Source organism: Bos mutus, chromosome 7 (genome assembly GCF_027580195.1).
Source record: "Bos mutus isolate GX-2022 chromosome 7, NWIPB_WYAK_1.1, whole genome shotgun sequence".
Lineage (NCBI taxonomy): Eukaryota > Metazoa > Chordata > Mammalia > Artiodactyla > Bovidae > Bos > Bos mutus.
The window spans coordinates 40947380-40963435 of NC_091623.1; the positions used below are offsets into that span (position 1 = coordinate 40947380).

The window sequence follows — 16056 nt, forward strand, 5'->3', positions numbered from 1 at the left end:
CAGCAAGTCTGAGGGAACAAAGTGGGGGGTCAGTGAAGGAATATTAATGGCAATGTTTCAGTACTGTACACAAGCAAGGGAATGATTCACTACGTTTTACAACAGTCTCCCAGGATGCTGGCATTATAGCCAACTCTTCCCTACCTATCCAACTGGATCAAGGCCTAAAAACAAATTAATTCTTGTTAAGTTGCACAGTAAATTAGTCATCTGGCAATAGAAAAAAGCTGACATGAAACCGAAGCTATGGAGCACTGCTTGGAGGCTTTGTTCTAGAAAATTCAACTGAAGAAACACCTAAAAATATTTATTTCAAGGGTAAAGAAACCAGTTTAACTGTTAGAAAAGTGCAAAATAATGATAAATTAATCAAAATAGAACCTTATTTCTCTTTCATGTGGCAGACCATGATAAGGAATCAGGGCTTAATATGGCAGCTCCAAGGAATTGGAAATTCTAACTTTTTACCCCTGGCTAACCTTCTTTTCTCAACATACACCTTTTATTTCATAGCCTAAGATGGCAGAAAGTGAAGAGGAACTAAAGAGCCTCTTGATGAAAGTGAAAGAGGAGAGTGAAAAAGCTGGCTTAACGCTCAACATTCAGAAAACGAAGATCATGGCATCTGGTCCCATCACTTCATGGCAAATAGATGGGGAAACAGTGGAAACAGTGTCAGACTTTATTTTTTGGGGCTCCAAAATCACTGCAGATGGTGATTGCAGCCATGAAATTAAAAGACACTCCTTGGAAGGAAAGTTATGACCAACCTAGATAGCATATTCAAAAGCAGAGACATTACTTTGCCAACAAAGGTCCATCTAGTCAAGGCTATGGTTTTTCCTGTGGTCATGTATGGATGTGAGAGTTGGACTGTGAAGAAAGCTGAGCGCCAAAGAATTGATGCTTTTGAACTGTGGTGTTGGAGAAGACTCTTGAGAGTCCCTTGGACTGCAAGGAGATCCAACCAGTGAGAGAGTCATTTCCTAGGCAGGTTGATAAGAAGTCTAGGGGTCCCCAAGGAGAGAGGGGTCTGGAATTCTCAGGGAGGAAGAAAGGACAAACTTTTTTTTCCCTCTATAGTCCTTAAGATCATGTATCCTGCCTGAGGACAGTCTCTGGATTAAACCATCTGGCTAATCCTGTTATCTTAAAATGTAAATTATGGGAGTAGGTCTGGTGAGATCTTTACAACCTCCAGACATTCTTTGGATTCATTAGAGAGTATATAACTCCATTGCTAACACTAGCAAGCGGGTACTCTTTCTACCCCCTTCTGATGTCTATGTCAGAAGCTTTCTCTATCTCCTATATACTTTAATAAAACTTTATTACACAAAAGCTCTGAGCAATCAAGCCTCATCTCTGGCCCTGGATTGAATTCTTCTCCTCTGGAGGCCAAGAATCCCAGCGTCGTTGCGTGGTTCAGCAACAACCTTTCACCAGTCCATCCTAAAGGAGATCACTCCTGGGTGTCCATTGGAAGAACTGATGCTGAAGCTGAAACTTCAATACTTTGGCCACCTCATGTGAAGAGTTGACTCATTGGAAAAGACCCTGATGCTGGGAGGGATTGGGGGCAGGAGGAGAAGGGGACGACAGAGGATGAGATGGCTGGATGGCATCATGGAGCTAACTAAACTTAAGTTTTTGCACACCAAAGGAAACCTTATAAATGAGATGAAAAGACAATCCTAAGAATGGGAGAAAATATTTGCAAACTAAGCAACTGACAGGCTTCCCCAGTGGCTCAATTGGTAAAGAATCTGCCTGCAATGCAGGAGACCCGGGTGTCATGCCTGGGTCAGGAAGATCCTTGGAGAAGGAAATGGCAACCCACTGGAATGAGGAGCTGGGCAGAGAGGAAGGGCTTAATATCCAAACTATAAAATAGCTCATGCAGCTCAATATAAAAAGAACAAACAACCCAATCAAAAAATGGGCAGAAGGACTTCCCTGGTGGTGTAGTGGATAAAGGGGAAAAGTTCAAGTTTATTAACATTTCAGAAAGCTTTGAAACCTATAGGACTATAACTCCCCAGATGTAGAAAAAAAAAAGTCCAGCAGCTTCTATGATACTGATGTAAAATAATCTAACAATTTGACTAAATCTTCCTAATGTAAGATTTATATTCTTTTTAATTTTTTCCAGTCAGCTAATAAATGTGTATAGTTGATACAAGTCTTCAAAATCTTTTGGTCTTTTCCATCTCTAAAATGAAGGAGAAAGCGCAAAAGACCATAGTCCACCTTGATAAAACATTTCTTAATTATAAAAGAAAATAGTAACAAAATAGTATGTTCTGAACCAGTAATTCACGGCAAGATTGTATGCTCCTCTTTGGTCCAGAAATGTGTGGACTTCAGCACCTCACTTTAAGGATTTACATGGAGCCCTACATGCATGTTTTAACAGATGCCACACTAAGCCTGCAAAGCTCTTGTTTCTAGGACAAATAAGTGAAGCAAATACAGTATGAGGTCTGACAATTCATGCAACATATTAAAAAAAAAGGTAAAATCCCTTCACGCAACATAGGTCTCCACCTCATCTCAAAGAGCTGGTCCCAGGGGGAGACTCTGGTTTACTTTGATACAAGAGGCCACTGATACAAGACAAACTGTTTTCTAACTGACTGCATGGTAAAAAAAAAAAAAAAAAAATCCAGGATTTTCAAGGTGCTGAGACCTGAAACTGAGACTTGTGGAGGAGACTCTCTCCACATTGTCTGACTAAATATCTGAGGTAGGAGCAGTCAGGACGAATCCTAATCTCTTCTTCCAACCTCAGGGAGCCGTAGAGAAAGCCACCTTGCTGCTCAGCTGAGAAGGAAAGAGAAAGAAAAAAAAAAAAATATATATATATATGATCAATCTCAACATAGATTCATACCTCAGTCTTAAGACTTATCAACAAATTATAAAACCATCATACTTATCTCCATAATATGCTCAAAAATATGTGCTGGCAAACTGAAACTATAGGTCTACATAGAAGATTTGAATAAAGATAAAAGAACTGCTAGAAGTTTAAAATATATTTTCAAAAACTCAGTGGATAAATTGGTAACAAGAGAGAATTAGTCATGTGGAAAACAGAGCATATATCAAAATAAATTATTCAAAATACATTAAAAAAACCAAAAAGATGGAAAATGAGGACAAGAGTAAAAGACATGAAATATAAAATGAGAGGGTCTAATATGCACTCAATCCAGTGTCTCACAAAAAGAGAAAGGTAATAACTGAAGGAACGATATCTAATCTGTTTCAGGGATGATGAAAGAGACACAGTCCACAAACACAAAGGGTACAAGAAATCCAGTAGAATATTTTTTTTTTAATAATTTATCACATCAGAGTAAAACTGCAGAATACAAGGGAAAAAGAAATTTTTTAAGGCACCTGAAGTTGGGGGAAACAGATTAACCTTTAAAGAAATAGCATCAAAACGCCAACTAACTTCCCCACAGCACAAGTGGAAGCCGTGTGGAATGACACCAGCGTCCGGGAAACAACGGAAGTGGTAACAGGCCGAGGATAATGTCACGCTCAGTTTTAAACTTCTTTCGGAAATAACATTTCTTTCAAGAATAAAATAAAGATACATTCAGACTAACAACAACAAAAAATCTCACTAAAGAAAATTCAAAAAGTTATACATCTGGTAAAAGAAAAACCAGTCTGAGAAGTAGCAAATAATGAAAAAGAAAATAATGAGCCATAAATAAAATACAAAGGGAAATTAACTGTTTAAAATAGTAATGAAGCCTATTTAAAACACACACACACACACACAAAATACAACTTAAGTGTTAAAGTTTGAAAAAAATCATGCTTAATCACAAAATGTTTATAGCATTCCTTTAAAATCAAGACTGTGATAAATATGCTTAGAATTAATGAGGGAATTTAGCGGTATCTCTAGGTAAAAATCAATACACAAAAATCAATTATCCTTCTAATGGCAATAGCTAGAGAAAATATATTTTAAAATGTGCATAAAACTTATAATAGGATCAAAAATACCAAATACAAAGGAATAAATCTAAGAAAAGACAGACAGCACTTCTATAAAAAGAAAATCTAACTAAGAATGTAGAACACCTGTATTGGAAATATATGACATTGATGGAAGAAATTAAAGACAACACAAACATAAACACATACTGTGTTTATAGATCAGAAGAATTAATATTGTGAAAATGACCATACTACCCAAAACAATCTACAGAGTCAACGCAACCCATATCAAAATGCAATGGCAGTTTTCAATATTAGAACAAATGATTTTATTTTGCATGCAGATACAAGAGACCTTGGATGGCCAAACACATCTTGAGAAGGAATAGAGCTGGAACTGCCACATGATCTGATGTAGACAAAAGCCACGTGTAATCAAACCTGCATGGTGTTGGCACAAAAACAAACACACGGATCAATGGGAAAGAACAGAAAGCCCAGAAACGACCCTGTACGCTTATGGCCAACTAATCTACGACTAAGGAGACAAGAATATACAAGGGGAAAAGGTAGTCTTTTCAGTAAGTGGTGCTAGGAAATCTCAACAGCCACATTTAAAAGAATTAAATGTTTTCTTACACTATAAACAAAATTAACTCAAAATGGATTAAAGACCTAAATGCCATACTGGAAATAAATAAATAAAACTCCTAGCAGAGCACTTCCCTGGTGGTACAGTGGATAAGAATTAGCCTGCGAATGCAGGGGACACCGGTTCGATCCCTAGTCCAGGAATATTTCACACACCTTAGGCCAACTAGGGTTCCCTGGTGGCTCAGACGGTAAAGCGTCTGCCCGCAATGCGGGAGACCCGGGTTTGATCCCCGGGTACGGAAGATCCCCTGGAGAAGGAAATGGCAACCCACACCAGTATTCTTGCCTAGAAAATCCCATGGATGGAGGACCCTGGTAGGCTACAGTCCGTGGGGTCGCAAAGAGTCGGACACGACTGATCGATTTCACTTTCGCTTTCACTTGGGCCAACTAAGCCCTTGTGCCTCAGCTACTGAAGCCCCATGTTCTAAAGCCCATGATCTAGAGCTGCTGCGAGAGGAGTCACCCAAGAGAAGCCACGGCGATGAGAAGCCCATGCGATGCAGTGAAGGGTAGCCCTGCTCGCTGTCACTAGAGAAAGCCCATGCACAGCAAAGACCCAGCACAGACAAAAGTAAAAAAAAAAAAAAAACCTCCTAGAAGGAATCATAGAAAACTCTTCAATGTAAATTATTGCAAATGTCTGTTGGATATTTCTCCTAAGGCAAAGGAAACAGAAGCAAAAATAAACAAATGGAACCTAATTAAATGTAAAAGCTTCACTTAAGAAAGGAAACCACCAACCAAGTGAAAAATAATCTCCTGAACAGGAGAAACTGACAAGACAGATAAAGGATTAATAATCAAAATTCACAAACAGCTCATATAACTCAATATCAAAAATAAACAAGCATCTTGATTAAAAAACAGGCTGAAGACCTGAGTAGACGTTATTCCAAAGATATACAGGCCAACAGGCACATGTAAAGATGCTTAACACCACTCAACAGAGAAACGCAAGTCACAACCACAGTGAAATGTCACCTCACACCTGTCAGAACGTCTATCATCAAAAAGACCACAAATAATGAACGCAGATGCAGATGTGGAGAAAAGGGAATCCTTGCACAACGTTGATGAGGATGTGGAGAAAAGGGAATTCTTGTACAATGTTGCTGGGAATGAAACTGGTGCAGCCATGGTGCAAAACAATGTGGAAGTTCCTCATAAACTGAAAAAGAATTACCACACGATCCAGCAATTCCACTTCTAGGTACACATCTAAGAAAATGAAAACACTAATTTGAAAAGATTAAGCACCTCAACATTCACTGGCAGCATTTACAACAACCAAGATATGAAAGCGGTCTAAGTGCTCATCAACAGATGAGTGGATCAAAAATGTGATATAAACATTAAATGGAATAATACTCAGCCATAAAAATGAATGAAACTTTCCTATTTGCAACATGGACCTGGAGGTTATTAGGCTTACTGAAATAAATCAGATAGAGAAAGACAAATATTGTATGTTGCCGCTTATATTTTGAGTATAAAAAATAAAGTAAAAAATATAAATGTAACAAAACAGAAAGAGACTCACAGGTAGAGAGAATAAACTAGCAATTACCACTGGGGAGAGGGAAAGAGGTGGGGAAAGGTCGAGGTAGGGTATTAAGAGGGACACACTACTATGTATAAAATAAACAAGCCACAAAGATATATTGTACCTCACAGGGAATATAGCCAATATTATAATAACTTTGAAAGTAGTACAGTTTCCAAAAACTTTAAATCACTATATTCTATGCCAGCAACTATTATTTTGAACTACACCTCAATAAAATAAAAATTTTAAGTAGAAGTAATATGCAGGATTATTACTGAAGAAGAAATTTGGAAAATGTGTCATATTGACTATTAAATATTATCACTAAATGACAGTGATTAAAGCAGCTTGGTATTAATATAAAAAGGGACAGGTAATTCCCCAACAGTCCAGTAGTTCAGACTTGGTGCTTTCACTGCAAGGTCCCAGGTTCGATCCCTGTCCAGGGAACTAAGTATCCACAAGCTGCACAGTGTGGCCAAAATAATAATAATAATAAGGGACAAACAGACCAGTGAAATAGAAAAGAGAGCCCAGAAACATACCCACTATGTGTGGACACGATTTATGTAATAGTTGTGCTAGAAAAATAGTGAAGAAAGATATTCTTTTTGATACATAGTACTGATCAAGTATGCACACAAAAATGAGGAATTGGACCTTCACTTATCATTAACAAAAGTCATTTCCATATATGTTAAAAGAAAAAACAGGAAGATTAAAAAAATAATTTATAACAATATCCACCTGATCTTGTGGTATAGACAGATTTTTTTTAACCAAATTACAAAAATGACTAGTCACTAAAGACAGAATTAATAATACAAATGAACTTACTTACAAAACAGAAAGAGACTCACAGACTTAGAAAACAAACTCTTGGTTGCCAAGGGGATGCGGCATTAAGGACTTTGGGAAGGTCATGTACACACTGCTATATTTAAAATGGATAACCAGCAGAAACGTACCGTATAGCACATGGAACCCTCAGTGTTACGTGCCAGCCTGGATGAGAGGGCATTTGGAGAATGGATGCATGTGTGTGCATGGCTGAGTCCCTTCACTGTTCACCTGAAACTATCACTAGACTGTTAACTGACTATGCAGCTCAGTCGTGTCCAACTCTTTGCGACCCCGTGGGCTGCAGCACACCAGGCCTCCATGTCCATCACCAACTAATGGAGTTCACTCAAACTCATGTCCATTGAGTCAGTGATACCATCCAACCATCTCATCCTCTGTTGTCCCCTTCTCCTCCCACCTTCAATCTTTCCCAGCATCAGGGTCTCTTCAAATGAGTCTGCTCTTCAGATCAGGTGGCCAAAGGATGGGAGCTTGAGCTTCAGCATCAGTCCTTCCAATGAATATCCAGGACTGAATTCCTTTAGGATGGACTGGTTGGATCTCCTTGCAGTCCAAGGGACTCTCAAGAGTCTTCTCCAACACCACAGTTGAAAAGCATCAATTCTTCGGTGCTCAGCTTTCTTTATAGTCCAACTCTCACATCCATATGACTACTGAGAAAAACATAGCCTTGACTAGACGGACCTTTGTTGGCAAAGTAATGTCTGCTTTTTAATATGCTGTCTAAGTGGGTCATAACTTTCCTTTCAAGGAGCAAACATCTTTTAATTTCATGGCTTCAGTCACCATCTGCAGTGATTTGGAGCCCCCAAAAACAAAGTCTCTCACTGTTTTTATTATTTCCCCATCTATTTGCCATGAACTGATGGGACTGGATGCCATGATCTTAGTTTTCTGAATGTTGAGTTTTAAGCCAGCTTTTTCACTCTCCTCTTTCACTTTCATCAACAGGCTCTTTAGTTCCTCTTCACTTTCTGCCATAAGGGTGGTGTCATCTGCATATCTGAGGTTATTGAGATTTCTCCCGGCAATTTTGATTCCAGCTTGTCTTTCTTCCAGCCCAGCGTTTCTCATGATGTACTCTGCATATAAGTTAAATAAGCAGGGTGACAATATACAGCCTTGATGTACTCCTTTCCCAATTAGGAACCAGTCTGTTGGTCCATGTTCACTTCTAACTGTTGCTTCTTGACCTGCACACAGATTTCTCAGGAGGCAGGTCAGGCGGTCTGGTATTCCCATCTCCTGAAGAATTTTCCACAGTTTGTTGTGATTACACAGTCAACGGCTTTGGCATAGTCAATAAAGCAGAAATAGATGTTTTTCTGAAACTCTCTAGCTTTTTCAATGATCCAATGGATGTTGGCATTTTGATCTCTGGTTCCTCTGCCTTTTCTAAAACCAGCTTGAACATCTGGAAGTTCATAGTTCATGTACTGTTGAAGCCTGGCTTGGAGAATTTTGAGCATTACTTTGCTAGCGTGTGAAATGAGTGCAATTGTGCAGTAGTTTGAGCATTCTTTGGCATTGCCTTTCTTTTGGATTGGGATGAAAACTGACCTTTTCCAGTCCTGTGGCCACTGCTGAGTTTTCCAAATTTGGTGTCATATTGAGTGCAGCACTTTCACAGCATCATCTTTTAGGATTTGAAACAGCTCAACTGGAATTCCATCACCTCCATTAGCTTTGTTCATAGTCATGCTTCCTAAGACCCACTTGACTTCACATTCCAGGATGTCTGGCTCTAGGTAAGTGATCACACCATCCTGATTCTGGGTTGTGAAGATTATTTTTGTATACTTCTGTGTATTCTTGCCACCTCTTCTTAATATCTTCTGCTTCTGTTAGGTCACTACCATTTCTGTCCTTTATCGAGCCCATCTTTGCATGAAATGTTCCCTTGATATCTAATTTTCTTGAAGAGATCTCTAGTCTTTCCCATTCTATTGTTTCCCTCTATTTCTTTGCATTGATCACTGAGGAAGGCTTTCTTATCTCTCCTTGCTATTCTTTGGAACTCTGTATTTAAATGGGTATATCTTTCCTTTTCTCCTTTGTCTTTAGCTTCTCTTCTCAGCTATTTGTAAGGCCTCCATAGACAATCATTTTTGCCTTTTTGCATTTCTTTTTCTTGGGGATTGTTTTGATCATGGGGCTTCCCTCATAGCTCAGTTGGTAAAGAATCTGCCTGCAATGCAGGAGACCCGAGTTCTATTCCTGAGTTGGGAAGATCCCCTGGAGGAGGAAATGGCAACCCACTCCAGTGTTCTTGCCTGGAGAATCCCATGGACAGAGGAGCCTGGCAGGCTACAGTCCATGGAGTCAGACATGACTTAGCGACTAAAAGAGAGAGAGATCACTTGATCACTGCCTCCTGTACAATGTCACGAACTTCTAGCCATAGTTCTTCAGGTACTCTATCAGATCTAATCCCTTGAATCTATTTGTCACTTCCACTGTATAATCATATGGAGAAGGAAATGGTAACTCACTCAAGTACTTTGCCTGGAAAATCCCACAGATGGAGAATCCTGGTAGCCTACAGTCCATGGGGTCGCAAAGAGTCAGACACAACTGAGCAACTTCACTTTCACTTCCACTGTATAATCATAAGGGATTTGATTTAGGTCATACCTGAATGGTCTAGTTGTTTTCCCATTTCTTCAATTTTACTCCAGTACAAAATGGTTTTGGTGTTTAAAAAAAAGGAAGAAAAAAGACAGAATTAACATGTTCTGTTTGACATAGTCAATAATTACATCCCTAGGTATGTACTTTAGGAAATGGAACGGAAAATATAATCTTATGTATCTTCTTATCTATTAAAGTGAAAAAGTGAATGGAAATAATATATGCCACAATTATAATTGGAAGGACATGTGGTCAAAGCGGTTTATCTGCTATCTGCTGCTGCTGCTGCTGCTGCTAAGTTGCTTCAGTCGTATCCAACTCTTAGCGACCCCATGGACTGCAGCCCACCAGGCTCCTCATCCATGGGATTTTCCAGGCAAGAGTACTGCAGTCGGGTGCCATTGCCTGCTCTGTATCTGCTATCTATTCTTTGTTAATTAATTAGGGCTTCCCAGGTGGTGCAAGTGGTAAAGAACCCACCTGCCAATGCAGGACATGTAAGAGATGTGGGTTCCATCCCTGGGTGCAGGGGGTGGGGGACGGTCAGGAAGCTCCCCTGGAGAAGGAATGGCAACCCACTCCAGCATTCCTGCCTGGAGAATCCGATGGACAGAGGAGCCTGGTGGGCTACAGTCTACAGTGTTGCACAGAGTTGGACACGACTGAAGCAAGTTAGCACACATGCATGCATTCTTTATTAAAGAAAAATATTTGAAACAAACAGAAATACATCAACACATAAGTTTTATAACATACTCTATTGTGCTCTTTAAGTTCTTATAAACTTCTTGGACTTCCTTGGTGCTACAGTGGCCAGGAGTCCCCCTGCCAGCACAGGGGATGGAGGTTCAATCCCTGGTCCAGGAGGACTCCACATGCTGCAGAGCGACTGAGCCCACGTGCCACAGCTACCGAGCCTGAGCCCTAAGCCCAGGAGCTAGAGCGACTGAGCCCACGTGCCACAGCTACCGAGCCTGAGCCCTAAGCCCAGGAGCTAGAGGGACTGAGCCCACGTGCCACAGCTACCGAGCCTGAGCCCTAAGCCCAGGAGCTAGAGCGACTGAGCCCACGTGCCACAGCTACCGAGCCTGAGCCCTAAGCCCAGGAGCTAGAGCGACTGAGCCCACGTGCCACAGCTACCGAGCCTGAGCCCTAAGCCCAGGAGCTAGAGCGACTGAGCCCACGTGCCACAGCCACCGAGCCTGAGCCCTAAGCCCAGGAGCTAGAGCGACTGAGCCCACGTGCCACAGCTACCGAGCCTGAGCCCTAAGCCCAGGAGCTAGAGCGACTGAGCCCACGTGCCACAGCTACCGAGCCTGAGCCCTAAGCCCAGGAGCTAGAGCGACTGAGCCCACGTGCCACAGCTACCGAGCCTGAGCCCTAAGCCCAGGAGCTAGAGCGACTGAGCCCGTGCCACAGCTACCGAGCCTGAGCCCTAAGCCCAGGAGCTAGAGCGACTGAGCCCACGTGCCACAGCTACCGAGCCTGGAGCCCTAAGCCCAGGAGCTAGAGCGACTGAGCCCACGTGCCACAGCTACCGAGCCTGAGCCCTAAGCCCAGGAGCTAGAGCGACTGAGCCCACGTGCCACAGCCACCGAGCCTGAGCCCTAAGCCCAGGAGCTAGAGCGACTGAGCCCACGTGCCACAGCTACGAGCCTGAGCCCTAAGCCCAGGAGCTAGAGCGACTGAGCCCACGTGCCACAGCTACCGAGCCTGAGCCCTAAGCCCAGGAGCTAGAGCGACTGAGCCCACGTGCCACAGCTACCGAGCCTGAGCCCTAAGCCCAGGAGCTAGAGCGACTGAGCCCCACGCCACAGCAGCTACCGAGCCTGAGCCCTAAGCCCAGGAGCTAGAGCGACTGAGCCCACGTGCCACAGCTAGCCCGAGCCTGAGCCCTAAGCCCAGGAGCTAGAGCGACTGAGCCCACGTGCCACAGCACCCGAGCCTGAGCCCTAAGCCCAGGAGCTAGAGCGACTGAGCCCACGTGCCACAGCTACCGAGCCTGAGCCCTAAGCCCAGGAGCTAGAGCGACTGAGCCCACGTGCCACAGCTACCGAGCCTGAGCCCTAAGCCCAGGAGCTAGAGCGACTGAGCCCACGTGCCACAGCTACCGAGCCTGAGCCCTAAGCCCAGGAGCTAGAGCGACTGAGCCCACGTGCCACAGCGACCGAGCCTGAGCCCTAAGCCCAGGAGCTAGAGCGACTGAGCCCACGTGCCACAGCTACCGAGCCTGAGCCCTAAGCCCAGGAGCTAGAGCGACTGAGCCCACGTGCCACAGCTACCGAGCCTGAGCCCTAAGCCCAGGAGCTAGAGCGACTGAGCCCACGTGCCACAGCTACTGAGCCCGCGCTCTAAGCCCACGAGCTGGAAGGACTGAGCCCACAGGCCACAGTGACTGAAGCCCACGCACTCCAGGGCCTGTGCTCCACAGAGAGAGAAACCCCTGCGGCAGAAAGAAGCCACGCGCTGCAGTGAAGAGAGCCCCACCCGCCCGCCGCAACCAGAGAATGCCTGAGTGCGGCAACGAGAACCCAGCACACCTAAAGAAGCTCTTAAGTTTCTCAGAATCCCAAACCATTTTTAAATTAACAAACTTTAGTCTAGTCACTTACTTCACTTCAGAAACCTATCCCAAAGAAATACTTTGAAATGCAGAAAAATATTCTACTGTGGCTTACTTCGAAACAGCAAAGGGCTTAGAAATAACTAAGACGCGTCATCATTCAGCAGTTATTGAACAGTCTCTTATGCATTTCATGGGTTAGTACAGCAACTTAAAGTTTTTGAAATATATGATCTTATAAAAAATCATTACAAAGTTATTACTTTATAGAATAGTAAACCTTAACATTTTTATTCTTTGTCATTTAACTTTGAGGGATTCCCTGGTGGCTCAGTGGTAAAGAATCTGCCTGCTGATGCAAGTTTGATTCCTAGGTCAGGAAGATCCCCTGCAGAAGGAAATGGCAACCCACTCCAGTATTCCTGCCTGGATATTCTTGCCTCCAGTAATCCCATGGACAGAGGACCCTGATGGGCTACAGTCCATGGAGTCACAAAACAGTTGGACATAACTTAAGGCCTAAACAACAACACTGAATTATGAGCAATTATATGTTAGTGGTCACAGTTTTCTGTAACTTTATAAATTCTACAATATATATATGGGTCTACTACTTTAACAGTATGAAGTTTTCTTGCAAACTTACTTTGATTTTTCATAAGAGGAAGATACTACTTCAGATTTGCCAATCACAGGTGATTTGTTAGGCATGTTCACAGATCATAAACCTGAAGAGAAATATTAAATTTTATATTAGAATACAAATGCACTGACAGCACCCAGTAATACATTTCATGCAAATTCATGATTTAATGGGAAAAGGGTGGCAAGAAGGAAAATCAGGCTTAAGAATAAAACTATATTAAGGAAGAACTTAAATTTAAAATTCAGACCTAGGAGTCAAACTCAGCTTTGAAGTCCATGTTATTTATATTATGTCACTATTATAAACTGATCCTTTCATATAACGCTCAGTCTTTGTTATACCTTAGCAGTTTAATTGGCAAAACCGTTAAAAGAGCAGCGCAGGATAGTAAAGAGAACACAACCAGACTCACTGATTTACTGAATTATATCTGCCTTCTCATTTGCACAGTGGGAATAGTACCTCCTTATAGAGTTTCTGGAAGAAATAAGTCAAAATACATATATTGCTTAGAAAAGAGCCTGGCATATAGTAAGCTTTATCTAAGTGCTTGTGATAATCATTAGATTACTATGCTTTCTGTTTTTTGTTTTTAAATCACTTGTAAAGTTCTTTTTATGTCTGTTTTTTTGCCATTTAGATGATGCTTTCTCTGCTGACTCTCACACCCACATTTATTCCCCTTGTGAAATATTTCTGAGCACATTTATTAGTGTATGACCAAAACTAGGTCACAGTATTTTGTGTTTAGTGGAGTAGTCAGACACATAATGAAATAATGAAACGGATAGACTTAAATTATCTTGCATTTCATTTTTTAAGATAGCTAATTTTTTAAATTGGGTCATTAGTCAAGGTTCTAGCAGGAAGTGGACAGCACCCTTAAATGGGGTTACTGAATAAAGAGATTTTCCAAATGTGTGAGCAGAGTTATTCAAGTGAAAAATAAAGTTTAGAAAAATCCAAGATGTGCCATTCTCAGGGGCTGGCAAGAAGAGAGGGAACCATGACTATACTCAGGACTGAGGCGCAGAAGGACCCAGAATGAACAGCTGTAGGAGGACGGTGCTCGAGGAACATCTTTGGCCTTTGATGGAGAGATGTAACTGACCTGAGCCTGCCTGCCAAGAAGGAGCCCCCAGCACAGCACTCCAATCATCTATCTGCACTTCCATCTGCTAAACTAACCAGACGCCAGAAGGTGCAGGGCAAAGTGGAGAAGGGTAGAAGGCAGACCTGGAGGCGCAATTGGGAAATATACAGCAAGAAATATGTATCATAAACAGAAAATATCATTATCTATTACTGCTTCTAATAATCCATGTCCATTAGAACATACAGCAGATGTATTTTTAAGTCAGCAACTGTGCTGAGCTACAGGGATGTCATTCAGAGTTGCTGTTGCTAAGTCGCATCAGTCGTGCCTGATTCTGTGCGACCCCATGGACAGCAGCCCACCAGGCTCCCCTGTCCATGGGATTCTCCAGGCAAGAATACTGGAGTGCGTTGCCATTCAGAGTTGGCCTAACTTTAACATAAAATATAAGTTATTTCCAAGTAGGATTGATATATTCAGGAATTTATTTTTTTAAAACAGTTAACATCTCATTGACTATTTCCACCTTAAAAGGCACTTAGAGAAAAAAATAATTTATAAGAAAGTGAATTGAAGACAAATGGATCTTAATCTGCTTGTGTTGGGCATATTGCTGTCTAGTCGCCAAGTCGTGTCTGACTCTGCGACCCCATGGACTCAGCACACCAGGCTCCCCTGTCCTCTACTGTCTCCGAGTTTGCTCCAACTCATGTCCATTGAGTCAGTGATGATACTAGCTAACCATCTCATCTTCTGCTGCCCTTTTCTCCTTTCCCTCAATCTTTCCCAGCATCAGGGTCTTTTCCAATGAGTCGGCTCTTGGCATCAGGTGGCCAAAGTTTTGGAGCTTCAGCATCAGTCCTTCCAATGGCATATTAACCTAGAGCTTCTACCTGTTTCCTTATATATTTCACAGGACCAACTAGGATTAGTCATAATTTTTGAAACTGCAAAAGTTAGAGACTAATTATTTTAGAAATTCTCCCTTGATCGCTGAACCTATTGTCCAGAGTCCTCACATGGTGGTATTCACGCCATCTACTCAGCATGCAAGTTCCATAACACACTGTTGATGAGACCTCCTCAGACTGGATGCGTAGAAAACACCAAATTGCTATAAAAGACATACTTACTCTTGGGAGCACATACCTTGGTAGTAAAAGTCCCTGACCAACACTAGTTCATGAGCCACTATTTGAATAGTACTGTGATACATGAGAGAGATAAGACTCTCTATTTTATTATCATTCTTGCTTTTAGCTAAAACAAGAAACAGTAACCAAATAATCTCAAATCTCCAAAAAGAAAAGAGGAATGTCTTCAGAAATGTCTGCCATAGAGATGGTGCAATTACACCCTCAGGCAGGTAAATAAACAAGGAAAATAAGATTTAAAATGACTTCCCTTCTAGACCCCACAAAAAACTCAAAAAAATGAATATAAAAATGTCATCAACTTTCACAAAATTTTCCTAAGAATATTCCTCAAATTCTCAGTATCTTCTAAAACCTGAAGTCATCAACAAGGAGTTCTTGCTACTATTATTATATGTACAACAGGGCTTTTTGCACGGTATTATTATAACCAGAGTCACACATATTAATCATTCAGTTTAGTTCAGTTCAGTTCATTCCCTCAGTCGTGTCCGACTCTTTGTGACCCCATGAAGCATGCCAGGCCTCCCTGTCCATCACCAACTCCTGGAGTTCACCCAAACTCCTGTCCGTTGAGTTGGTGATGCCATCCAGCCATCTCATCCTCTGTCGTCCCCTTCGCCTCCTGCCCCCAATCCCTCCCAGCATCAGAGTCTTTTCCAATGAGTCAACTCTTTGCATGAGGTGGCCAAAGCATTGGAGTTTCAGCTTTAGTATCACTCCTTCCAATGAATACCCAGGACTGATCTCCTTCAGAATGGACTGGTTGGATCTCCTTGCAGTCCAAAGGACTCTCAAGAGTCTTCTCCAACACCACAGTTCAAAAGCATCAATTCTTTGGTGCTCAGCTTTCTTCACAGTCCAACTCTCACATCCATACATGACTACTGGAAAAACCATAGCCTTGACTAGATGGACCTTTGTTGGCAAAGTAAT

General features: G+C 42.0%; 1 protein-coding gene across 1 annotated transcript in view; it reads right to left on the reverse strand.

Annotated features, from left to right (window-relative positions):
- TMEM232 (transmembrane protein 232) overlaps positions 1-13755 on the reverse strand; it is a 233059-nt gene extending 219304 nt beyond the window's left edge. Inside the window, exons 1-2 of the mRNA XM_070374679.1 lie at positions 13283-13755; positions 12871-12952 (exon numbers count right to left, since the gene is read on the reverse strand). Coding sequence (XP_070230780.1) covers positions 12871-12935 — 65 coding nt within the window. The 5' untranslated portion in view covers positions 12936-12952; positions 13283-13755. The remainder of the gene's footprint in view (positions 1-12870; positions 12953-13282) is intronic.
- Positions 13756-16056: the final 2301 nt, after the last annotated feature.